Below are 12,670 nucleotides of genomic sequence, written 5' to 3' on the forward strand. Positions count from 1 at the left end.
TCCACAAATTGATTGTTCTCACTGTCAGGAAATTTCTCCTTAATTCTAGGTTGCTTCTCTCCTTGATTAGTTTCCATCCGTTGCTTCTTGTCCTGCCTTCAGGCGCTTTGGAGAATAGCTTGACTCCCTCTTCTTTGGGGCAGCCCCTGAGATACTGGAACGCTGCTATCATGTCACCCCTGGTCCTTCTCTTCATTAAACTAGACATGCCCAATTCCCCCAATTGTTTATTGCACAATTTGGCCTCCACACCCTACTCTCCCCTGAATGCTTTTCTACAGTCTCAGTAACTTTTTTTGTATCATGGCAACGAGACCTGGATGCAGGATTCCCAGTGTGATCTTACCATCGCAGTAACAAGTGGTACTAACACTTCATGCGATCTTGAACGTTTCAGATCTCCAGTGAGCCCAGCACGTCCCTGCAATTCATTAAAAGAGTCTTCCTTTTTCTGGCTTCCACCCAAAGCTGGCATTCATGTAACCTTTTATTAAAGGTCACATTAAATTTAATAAGTTAAATCCTTAAAGCAGCCGTAGCACCTTGGGTAGAATCTTGGGGGGGGGGGGGAAGTGAGCTGAAAAAAAGCCAGAGAAAAGAATTGGGCTTACATGAAGTATTTCATCCAAATTATTTTCAAATGCGCCCAAACGGGTGAGTGGGTGTTATCAAAAATTTACACTTAGGGTGCCTTTCATTTCCCGCTGTTTAAATCGCTTCTATATTTTAACTAATGTGCTTCAAACAATTAAATCGTATTGAATGATACCTACCGAAAGATATAAATAGAACAGGGAAAGCAGCAAAAGAGAATTAATTTAAACCTGATGGCATCCGAAACCAGAAGCAATACATTTTTTTTGTGCTGCCGCGCTTTATCCCTTTAATCTGGAATACTGAACACTGCTGTACAATTAATATTTGTGTTTCGTTTGAAAGGAAACCGGCGGTAATGCTGCATTTAGCAAGTACGTCAGCCGTCCTTCGACGAAACTTAACTTCAATAGTCTCATGTCCATTCTAGTGAATTAATCCAGCTAATCCAACGAAAAACTCTGCATCTTCTCGGCCAGCTCTTGCCTCATTCCAATGTGTTTTTTCAGGTTCTGCACTTCGTGTGACAGGTTGACGTCCCAGATAGACACGGAAGATGGCATCCCTGTGAAGAAAAAGCATTTAAAAATAATGAGCGAAGCTATTACACGCACAAAAATGCTGGACAGATTTGTTCAGTTCTTGCATTCGCTGTCTTTCGAAACAGGAACCAAAATAGGTGAATTCTAAACCAGGACTTATAAATTTACTATTTCCTCCTCCCCTGTATCCATTGGACATACTTTCTCATGCACATGTTCTTGCATTTTTTTTTCCTGATGCAGGCCAGAAATGGCTATTTGTTTATTTATGAAATTTATATGCCGCTCATCTCTCTACCTAAAGTGAAAAATGGCTGTTTCTCCATTGCCTTGACTGTTCTCTAAAAATCTAAGCAGGATGAGAGCACTGATGATGTTACCTAGTTTGGTAATGAAATGTCTGCAAGGAAACAACCAAGCTCAGAGAACACCAAGGACCCCACAGTCGTCGTCGTCCTCCTCCTCCTCCTCCTCCTCCATCATCATTCCACAAACCCTACTCTCTTCTAGCACTGATGATGTTACCTAGTTTGGTAATGAAATGTCTGCAAGGAAACAACCAAGCTCAGAGAACACCAAGGACCCCACAGTCGTCGTCGTCCTCCTCCTCCTCCTCCTCCATCATCATTCCACAAATCCTACTCCCTTCTAGCACTGATGATGTTACCTAGTTTGGTAATGAAATGTCTGCAAGGAAACAGCCAAGCTCAGAGAGCACCAAGGACGCTTCATTTACTAGTTCTAATCCTGCTTAGATTTTTTCATTGCACTGATGATGTTACCTTGTTGGGTAACAAAACGTCTGCAAGAAAAGAACCAATCTCAGAGAGCACCAAGGACCCCTTATTTCAACTCTGAGCTACGAATATTCTCCTCTATCGGAACTGGAAAATACTTGAATGGGAAACGAACAGAAAACGCCTTGGGCGAGATTAAACTGGAGACTAAACAAAACTGAACTCACAAGATGGCAACGGCAAGCCACAATCCCCATTATCATTGTGTGGAAATAACCAATAGTTAAGCTGAACTCAAAGGAGGATTCAAGACTTTATTTGCAGCAGGAAAAAAATAAGTTTGTTCTGGCGAAGAATCAACAGGTAAAAAGCTAGTAACTGGTTCTGATGGCCCAGAACTCACAATGAGTAAAAAGTGGGGTTAAGAAATTGTTGTAGGCTCCTTGGTGCTCTCTGAGCTTGGTTCTTTTCTTGCAGATGTTGCATTACCCAACTAGGTAACATCATCAGTTGTTATTAAGGAATGGGCATTGCTCTTATTTTTATATACAAGTGGCTTGCGCTGTCAGTATTGGTGAGAATGTTCTTGGCGATTCCTTGATTGTTTACTCTTAGCTTGTTTGTCTGAGTTGGTAGCTCCTTGATTAGGGTATTGTTTATTTCTTGAGTGTTGGTCTGCTGTTAATTGTGCTATTAACTTCTGCTCATCTGAGTGTTGATTGCGGGTGAGGATGTCATGCCAAACGCAATCATCGTACAAAAATGCAATGAAGGGGCCCTGAGGTAAGACATGTCTTCAGAAGTGTTTGCAGAGTGGCTTCTGGTTTGCGATTGCGGCGCTGGCGGACGTACGGCGTGTTCGCTCCCTTCACCGTCCGGTTTTCTCCTGCCGGGGGACCCTGAAAAGGGTCGAAAGTCACCCTGGAGGGGTGACAAGCATGAAGAGGACTCCCGAGCGATCGCGGAAGGGCGGCAGCCCTCCCGTTTGATCCCGGGGCGACTCTTTGAACTGACGGGGAAAAGATCGGCCATCTATGGCTCATCACCAAGCCGCTACCAGCCGAGGCCAAAATCACTAGCAAGCACTTTAAAAGCACCGTGGAGGAATTGGGTGAGATCCTACCTTCCTTTTACCCCAGGTATTTTTCCTGTAAAAAGCCTCTGGAAATTTCTTCCCCCTGTGAGAGAGGGAAGGGAACGTCTTTCTCCCACCCTCTAAAATGGCGGCTTTTGACTACCTAGGGGACATAAAGCCTTGAAAAGATCTACTAAATAATTGGATTTGCTTCTTTCTGATATTCTGGGACCCAAAAAGTTCCTACTTTTACAGGGATTTGCTACTCTATTTACTGCTTAAAAAGAGAAAAAAACCTAAACTGGATAAAAACCTAGCCCGAGACTTGAAAGATTTTAAATGCTATCGAGGACATCTTGTGGTGAAACCTGGTACAGCAAGTGAATATTCCTGACAAAAAGACCTGCTCAGAGCCCAGATCTGTCCTTGGTATTATCTAAAAGAGATTACAAGCTGAGAGAACAGCTGGGCGGTGAAATTTCTCTTTAGGACTGTGGAGGTGAATACCTACTGACTTTCGTTTAATAAATAGCCTTCACTAAAGGACTATCTATAACTACATCAGAAATGGAGGAGGACCAGCAACAAACTTCACTTAGCTATAAACTTATACTTGAGAAGTGTCTGCAGAGTGTGGTAAAAAATCCAAAATGGCAGCCATGGCTATGATTGAAGCTTTGCCTTTTTTTAATCACATCCTACAGATCACTTTGCAAGTGCTATTGATACACCTGCAAAATGAAGAACAGATGAAGAACGGACTGAACTTTTACCTTTAATGTGTTCGTCTTCACTATCCTCTTCATGGTTATAACCCAAGACCAGAACGACATTCTTGAAGGTGCCTTTGATTTTAAAAAAAAAGCAAATTAAAATACCACGTGTTATTCTTCATGGAAATGTTCCGTCGAAGCAGAAATGCTCCTGTGCATGCATCAGAAAGGGGGAATCTGAGGTTTTGCAGGTCTTCTTTTCCCCCTTTTGGAGAAAATCAGGAAAATCTTGCTTCTACCAGCCTCAGCATATCATCAGCTGATTCTCTGTATTTAAAGCAATGTGTGACTTATGATTTTGGTTTTGGAGAAATAGCTAGAGAGGATGAGAGAAATATTTGGCCACCATTTTTCAGGTGTGAACAACCAGATCCACAAGTGAAGAGTTCAATGAGGGATAGATAGATAGATAGATAGATAGATAGATAGATAGATAGATAGATAGATAGATAGATAGATAGACAGACAGACAGACAGACAGACAGACAGACAGACAGACAGACAGACAGACAGACAGACAGATATAGAGCGATAGAGAGACAGAGACAGAGAGACATAGATAGATAGACAGACAGACAGAGACAGAGACAGAGACAGGGATAGATAGATAGATAGATAGATAGATAGATAGATAGATAGATAGATAGATAGATAGATAGATTAGACAGACACACACAGAGAGACAGAGACAGAGAGAGACATAGATAGACCGACAGACATAGATAGATAGATAGATAGATAGATAGATAGATAGATAGACAGACAGACAGACAGACAGACAGACACAGAGAGAGACAGAGAGAGACATAGATAGATAGATAGATAGATAGATAGATAGATAGATAGATAGATAGATAGATAGATAGATAGATAGATAGATAGATAGATAAAAAGAATGACAGACAGAAAGATAGAAAGACAGAAACAGATAGAGAAAAAGATACAGAGACAGACAAAAAAAGATAGCAAGACAGACAGATATAGAAAGATATATAGATGATAGATAGTTAGATAACAGAGATGCAGATGTAGATATAGATATATATGTGTGTGTGTGTGTATGTATACCAGCGTTTCCCTAACTACATGCTGCTACAGATATAGACTATTTCTCAACAGTGCCTACATTGGCTATGAGTTCTAAAAATTCATAGCCAATATTCTGAAAAATTTGATACAAAGCAAAATCCTTCCAAGCCTAATGCCGATCGAATATTTCGTATTCAATTTCTTCTAAAAAGACCCTTTCGGTTCTGCCGTTTTGCTGTGCTTCATTAATAAGTTTCCAGACCAGGCGTGCTACCCTTCCCGCAAGCTGAAATAATGAAAATGACGTTAAGAATAACCATGTCTAAAATCAGCAAGGGGTGAGATGACAACCCTTCCCTGGCTGAGCCGTGTTGCTTGGGAACAGGTTATCAAAATGCATCAAAAGCATTTTGATCTGAAGATGAAACAGCTTGTTCCATCTTCTGCTGCTGAGATCCTTACTGGCTCTAATTCCACCATTACGGGAAGAAGACTAAAAAAAAAAAACCCTTGTTCCTACAACCAAGAGTTTTTTTCCCTATACAGGAAAGTCCTCGGCTTATGACCACAACCGAACCCCAAATTTATGTTGCTAAGCGGGACATTTGTTCAATGAGTTTCGCTCCGTTTTTACAACCTTTCTTGCCACCGTTGTTAAGCGAATCATTGCAATTGTTAAGTTAGTGACACAGTTATTAAGCGAGTCTGACTTCCTCCCCTTGACTTTGCTTGTCAGAAGGTCGCAAAAGGGGATCACGTGACCCCAGGATGCTGCGACCGTCGTAAATATGAGTCAGTTGCCCAGCCTCTGAATTTTGATCATATGACCCTGGGGATAGTGCAACGGTTGTAAGTGTGAAAGATGGTCATTAAGTCCCTTTTTGTCAGTGACTTTGGTCACTAAATGAACTGCTGTTAAGTCGAGGACTACAGGTATGTGCTTCATTTACCTAGTTGTGCGGTCCTCATCATTCTCACCGAACGGCAGAAATCGTGAATTATCCGAATGGGGAGGCGCGTGGACAGGTCCAGTAGTATGATGTGTCCTCCCCCGGTGCCGATCCACAAGGCCGTATTTTTCTGAAGACAAATGCTCTTCACCCTTCCGGGATACGCAAGTTTTTGTTTCGATTCTCTGTTCAGCTTTGGTACCTCCGCTCTGGAAAAATAAGAGAGCAGGTTATGTCCAAATTGTGTCAAATAACATCCTTTCGTTTGGTTTGCAACCGGTTGTTGTGTCTGGTCGTGCTGTTGATATACAAGTGGGAGGTCCGATTAAAAAAACAAACGTGTTTCGGGAAGGGGAAGTAGCGCTTTGAACTTTGAAAAATGACGTCGCTGGTTTCATTTAGAACAGTGGTTCTCAACCTTTTTAATGCCGCGACCCCAACCAGTCGTAAGTCGAGGACTAAACCGGTCGTAAGTCGGACTAAACCGGTCGTAAGTCGAGGACTAAACCGGTCGTAAGTCGACAACTACCCAACCGGTCGTAAGTCGAGGACTTTCCCTGTCCGGGAGCGCCGCGCATGCGTGGTTCCGCCCCCTGCACCGGCCGAGGCGTATCTGGCAAGCGGCAGAGACGGAGCAGGCCGACCACCAGCTGGCCCAGCCCAAGGGAGGTAAGGCACGCGCCGGAAAAGGGGGGAAAATGGTGGACAAAAAAAATGGCGGACAAAAAAAATGGCGGACAGCCTTGCTTGGCGACCCCCATGAAATGGTCGATCGACCCCAAATGGGGTCCCGACCCACAGGTTGAGAACCACTGATTTAGAACATAAAATAATAAGGGGGTCGGAAGGGACCTCGGGGGTCTTCTAGTCCAACCCCCTGCTCAAGCAGGAGACCCTGTACCATTTCAGACAAAGGGCTGTCCAATCTCTTCTTTAAAACCTCCAGTGCACCTACAGCTTTTGAATTCAAACCATTCTGCTGATTGATTGTTCTAACCGTCGGGAAATGTCTCTTATTTCTAAATTGGATCTCTCTTTGATGAACTTCCACCCATTACTTCTTGCCCTGCCCTCAGGTGCTTTGGAGAGCAGGTTGACACCCCCCCCTTCTCTGTGGCAGCCCCTCAAATATTGGAAGACTGCTATCGTATCATCCTTAGTTCTTCTCTTCGATAGACTAGTCCAGTGGTAGGCAACCTTGGTTCTTTTATGACTCGTGGACTTCAACTCCCAGAATTCCTCAGCCAGCCTGGCTCAGCTTGGAAACCTCTCCCTTTCCCCTCAGCATGGCTGGCTCAGGAATTCTGGGAGTTGAAGTCCACCAGTCATAAAAGAGCCAAGGTTGCCTACCCCTGGCCTAGACATATCTAGTTCTCTGAATCATATCTAGTTCCCTCAAATTTACTAATGTGTCTCTTAAAGCAGCTACCTCTTTTGCTAGCACACAAAGTTGATAAAGATGTGGCTGCCTTAATGAATAGGACAGAGATGACGCCCTCCCGGTTTCCAATGTCTGTATCCTGAATTATTTTTGAAGTGGGCACATCTCTACTGCGTACGCAAGCATAGTAAATTAACTGTTGCCGCAACCATGATTTTTTATCTCCTCCACCAGCCCATCCTTATTAAACTATAAAACAAAGATGCAAAACCTTTTTGTGAGTGCTTGGGAAATAAATTCATTTTTAAAAACTGGCCAAGAGTTAGCAGAGGGAATGGGTGGGGAGAAAAGGTGATCTGATGACATCACCTGAACTGGCAAGGCTAGAATATTTATCCTTCCTTCCTTCCTTCCTTCCTCCCTCCCTCCCTCTCTTTCCTTCCTCCCTCCCTCCTTTCTTTCTTTCTTTCTTTCTTTCTTTCTTTCTTTCTTTCTTTCTTTCTTTCTTTCTTTCTTTCTTTCTTTCTTTCTTTCTTTCTTTCTTTCTCTTTCTTTTTCTTTCTTTCTTTCCTTCCTTCCTTCCTTCCTTCCTTTCTTTCTTTCTTTCTGCTCAGTTAGGGCTTTTTATAAGTTTGTTAGAGATTTAACTTACCTGATAATACATTTTTAAAAAAAACCACACAGAGAGGAAATCAGACGCATTTATTTGTCCTAATTAACTCAGCCACCCGCGATATTGCTGACTCTGTGGGATATCTGATACTCACTTTAGTAGATGCACGCAGTCAATTAGTTCACAAAGCTGCTCCGTTTTTTTGTCCCAAATCTCAACAAGATAGCTTTCTTTCTTGGCCAAGTAGATAAATTTGTCCACTGCTATAGAAATAATATTGGCATCGCAATAGTTCTTGTGACATAATCTGGAACACAAAGAAAGCAATTTGGAAAATGGTGTTGTGATATTTATAACACAGGCTCCAGTACATAAAGTGATTAAAATGATAAGCAAACCAACATCCCGTGACAGTATAATCTATCTCTCTCTCTCTCTCTCTCCCATCTCTCTCTCTCTCAATTTCTAATTTCTCTCTCTCTCTGTTTCTCTCCATCTCTCTCCATCTGTCTCAATCTCTCAATTTCTCTCTTACTCTCTCTCCATCTCTCTTAATTTCTAATTTCTCTCCCTCAATCTCTCTCTCTCTCCATCTCTCTCTCAATCTCTCAATTTCTCTCTCTCAATCTCTCTCTTTTTCTTTCCATCTCTTCTCCATCTGTCTCAATCTCTCAATTTCTCTCTTACTCTTTCTCTCCATCTCTTTCTCTCTCAATTTCTCTCTCTCCATCTCTCTCTCAATTTCTCTAATTTCTCTCTCTCCATCTCTATCTATTTCTCTCTCTCTCTCAATCTCTCTTTCTCTCTCTCCCTCTCTCTCTCTCTCTCTCTCTCTCTCTTCCTCTCTTACCAAGGCACTATGAAGTGGTACTAATACTTCAGGTGATCTTGATTCTACCCCTCTGTTAATGTAGCCTAGGATTGCATTGGCTTTTTTGGCAGCTGCAGCACACGGCTGGCTCATATTTAAGTGACTGTCCACTATATAACCATCCCTCATAGTTGTGGCTATTTTAGCATCTCCAGGATCACATAATCACAATTCAGGTGCCTGGAAACCACCTCACAATTAAGATGGTTGCCTTGTTGACAAGCAAAGTCAATGGGGAAGCTGGCCGTGGTAGGAAGATGTGACTGGTGTGGGATTCACCTAAGGGATTCACACGAGGCTTGTGTTTTACAATCACATCATTTCGCGACAGAGTTGTCAGTCCCAATTACCATCATTGAGCAAGAAATTCTTTTCACAAAATAAAGGATTAAACAGAACGGTCTTTCTCGCCGCTTCTTTATTTTTGTTTTGTCGGGGCATTTTTTTCTTTCTTTCTTTTTTGAATGTGAAGGCAACGAAATAAATTTAAGGACCCTCAAAAATCTATGGGAGATACACAGACAGGCTAATTGGCGCCGCAGATTTTCAGACGGAGCGAAAAGCGAAGCCATTAAAAATTAAGTGGTGTTTTTAGGGCTGCAGGTAGAAGAGAGAAAACCTGGTAAAACGTAAGCGACACAAACGTACAGCTGACTCGTGTTGGTCTCAATGAGTTTGTGGGTAGACAAATCGCTGGACAACGATAGTATCTTCGTTCCACAGCCGCCCCAGAGTGTACTTTTGTCGGATGAATAATCTGATTCGCTTAAACACATCAGTGGTGTGCTGCTACTTCCAATGAGAAAAGTCCGTAAGGGTCCAGCACATTTGCCCTGCAGAGAGAAAATAAAGAAAATAAACATACAACGTGGAATAATAGGGCTGCCAGGGTCCTTAAAAATATCTGAAAAATACGGCTTCTTCGAATTGTGGAGTTTTTGGTTCTAGTACCAGCAGTCGTTTGTTGGACAATTAAATGGTGGTTATTGAAGTCTTCCTTATGGCGATCTTTTTCACCTTTCCTAGTGCGTGGAGCCAAGATTAGATGTACTTTCGACCCTGTACTGGCGACTTCATTTCTGTTCCTATCTCTTTCGAGCTTGTCGTAAGAAGTTTTACGAAAAGGTCTTCTGCAGTCACGACATAAGCCTGAAAATCAGGCTTGTCAGATGCTATGTTTTTCCTATCCTGCTCTATGGAGTAGAGAGTTGGTCTCTGACAGAAGGCCACCTGAAGGGACTAGAAGCATTTGAAATGTGGATTTACAGATGGCGGCTGTTACGTATAAGCTGGGTTGACAAGATCAGAAATGAGGAGGTGATAAGCCACCTGGGAAAGCCGAGGGAAATCATCAAAACCATTAAAAAACGAAAATTAGAATATTTTGGACAGGTGATGCGACGCCCAGAAAAATACGGCTTACTCCATTTAATCCTCCAGGGAAAGATGGAAGGCAAACGAGGTCCAGGCAGAAGAAGAACATCGTGGCTTCAAAATCTAAGGGTTTGGACAAAACTCAGCAGCACTTTTTCGTGCGGCTGCTGATAAAAACAGGATCGCCAACATGATCGCCAACGTCCGATAACGGATATGGCACAAGAAGAAGAAGAAGACCTTATATTATTCCGGACAAATGCCTGTCCAGTCTCTTCTTGAAAACTTCCAGTGATGGAGCACTCACCACCTCTGGAGTCAAGTCGTTCCACTGATCGTTTTCACTGTCAGGAAATTTCTCCTTAATTCTAGGTTGGTTCTCTCTGTAATGATCTTCCACCTGTAGGTTCTTCTCCTATTCTCCAGATTTTGGAGAATAGGTTGACCTTCTCTTCTTTGTGATAGCCCCTCAAGTACTGGAAGACTGCTATCAGATCACCCAAAGCATTATTTCCTCAAATTACTATCGCTAGTATACAGACACATACTCAGCACTTGTAAACCTGGAATGCCCTTGCAAATAATCTCACTTTTATGTTATTTGGGTGGTACTCAGAATGTAGAAGATCGGCCAAATATAGTGCATGTCTATGGAGAAAAATCTCATGGGACCAATGTTTCTCTCACCCTTAGCCACTTTAAAGGGTGTGGACTTCACTTCCCAGAATTCCTCAGCCACAGGATAATAAAATCAAAGAGAAATAAGCTGAAAAATAGTTTTTAATCCCAGAGCTGTAACCATATTAAATACTACTGCACAATGCGACATTGAAGGGCGATATTAGGGGCAGCGCAAGGGTGAATAGAATGTGAAGGATATGTCTAAATAATGTGTGTTTTTACTTGTGTGTAGTGTGCACTGTGGACAGCACTTAAATTTCGTTGTGAGATACACAGTTGTTGTGATTCCTCGCCAGTCAGTGGATCTGGCAGCTGCTAATTCGAGGACAATCTATGCAATTCTATATCGTGTTATAGCTTCCTCCATTCCTGCTATGAACAGCATCTGTCAAGATTTAAGAAAGCATAAACTTTCTATATCAGACATGTCAAACTTGCGACGTCACGTAACGTCACGCGACGTATCGGAGCTTTTTCCCCATTGCCGGCAATGGGGTGGGCGTGGTTTCCTGGTGATGCATCCAGCCCGCGGACTGGCAGTTTGACACCTCTGTTCTATTTTAATGCAAAGGCAGTATTTATTACAAGCACACATCTGTCATAATTACATATTTCTGGGAAGGCTGTAGTGAATATATATATATATATACCTTGACTGCTCTGTCCTCAAAAATGGCCAGCTGTCCATTGGCTGTGCCCACCAAAAAGATATTCCGGTACTTGCTGAAATTGAAGGAGAACACGCACAAACTTGTCAACAAAAGAAGACACGTAGCACTTAAGCCATGCAGTTAAAAGTGTAACCCTGGAGATAAGAAGAGCTGAAATTGCCAGCCCATTTGTTAAAAGAACAAGCTAGATACGTCAACCTCAGCCCCCCCCCAATTAGCCCTGTGCCAAAAGTCAGCAATAATTCTGGTCACGCGGTGCTCAAATCATACAATAATGTCTAAATACGGGTGAAAGTAAGTAAATCATTTTTTAAAAAATCAATATTTCTCTATTTTTGAAGCAATGTATGGTATGGAGTGGAATCTAAATTCAGCCATATTGTAGTAGGAAAAGGAGCGGTAGAATCTGGGGGCGGAGTCAAAAGAGGCCTCAGTCTAGAATCCCTACGTAGCCACAAGCAAACTCAACCCAGCCCACCTTGAATTCAGTTGACCCTTTATCTAACTCTACCAGGTGCTAACTGTTCGTTGAGAAGATTCCTGGGCATAGGTTTTTAGCAATAAATCAGTTTACTTGGACCTTCAGGTGTAGGCCTGATCTTTTGTGCTCGACACATACTTATGCTTTGACAAGGGACTGCAGTAAAGGCAGGTGACTGAATCTGACATGGTGTGAAACTGATGCCTGCGTTCTCCATCTTGGGTGTGAAAAGACCAGAGGGATCCTGACTGGGTTCCTGCAATCACCCAATTCTCCTTCGCTGCGGAAAAGGTAACCAAGGCCAAACATAATATTCTACTGTCTTCAACGTCCTGTGGGAAGAGAGGAAGGAGAGAAAAAGAGGGAACCTCTTGTCGTGATTCCGTGCCAGCCTGTGTTCCCAACAGCTGAGTCTGGGGAATCTGAGGAGGAGGTGGAGGAGGCATTTGGAGGGCCATCAGGGTCAGAGGGAGGCTCTGATGAAGAGCCTGGCCCCTCCAGTCGTGTTTCTGATGAAGCTCAGCTGTGTGAGGGGACTGAGTCAGACTTGGAGGATTCACACCTGATGGACATGATGACTGATGCTCGTAGACTCCGGCAATTAGCGAGAGCAGATCAGCAGCAGTCAATACGACAACTCCAGGGATAGGAGGAGAAGGCACTGAGAGGCAACGCCTTGGGACTGCTTTATAAAAAGGGAAGGTGTGGGCGGTGCTGGTTGCTGAAGGCAACCGTTGCAAAGTACTTCATGGGATCATGTTCTGTTAGTATTGCCGGTGACTACTTTTCTGTTTTGCATTGTGTTTCGTGTGGACAATTTCCTCCATTTGGATTGAGTTTTGCTGCTTTTGTTTCTGGACTATTTGGCAGGTTTGTTACCCATATTAAAAGGGGTTTG

The 12,670-nt window shown here is 42.9% G+C and overlaps 1 protein-coding gene across 1 annotated transcript in view; it reads right to left on the reverse strand.

Moving 5' to 3' along the window:
• Positions 1 to 850: 850 nt before the first annotated feature.
• The window catches only part of LOC107296989 (leucine-rich repeat serine/threonine-protein kinase 2-like), a 19,082-nt gene continuing 7,262 nt past the window's right edge, over positions 851 to 12,670 (reverse strand). The window contains exons 4-10 of the mRNA XM_015826341.1: positions 11,911 to 12,104; positions 11,271 to 11,343; positions 9,214 to 9,398; positions 7,849 to 8,001; positions 5,701 to 5,909; positions 3,722 to 3,793; positions 851 to 1,159 (exon numbers count right to left, since the gene is read on the reverse strand). Of these exons, the coding sequence (XP_015681827.1) occupies positions 1,038 to 1,159; positions 3,722 to 3,793; positions 5,701 to 5,909; positions 7,849 to 8,001; positions 9,214 to 9,398; positions 11,271 to 11,343; positions 11,911 to 12,104 (1,008 nt within the window). The 3' untranslated portion in view covers positions 851 to 1,037. The remainder of the gene's footprint in view (positions 1,160 to 3,721; positions 3,794 to 5,700; positions 5,910 to 7,848; positions 8,002 to 9,213; positions 9,399 to 11,270; positions 11,344 to 11,910; positions 12,105 to 12,670) is intronic.

The sequence above is a fragment of the Protobothrops mucrosquamatus genome, unplaced genomic scaffold (genome assembly GCF_001527695.2).
Source record: "Protobothrops mucrosquamatus isolate PMUCROS unplaced genomic scaffold, P.Mucros_1.0 scaffold3065, whole genome shotgun sequence".
NCBI lineage: Eukaryota > Metazoa > Chordata > Lepidosauria > Squamata > Viperidae > Protobothrops > Protobothrops mucrosquamatus.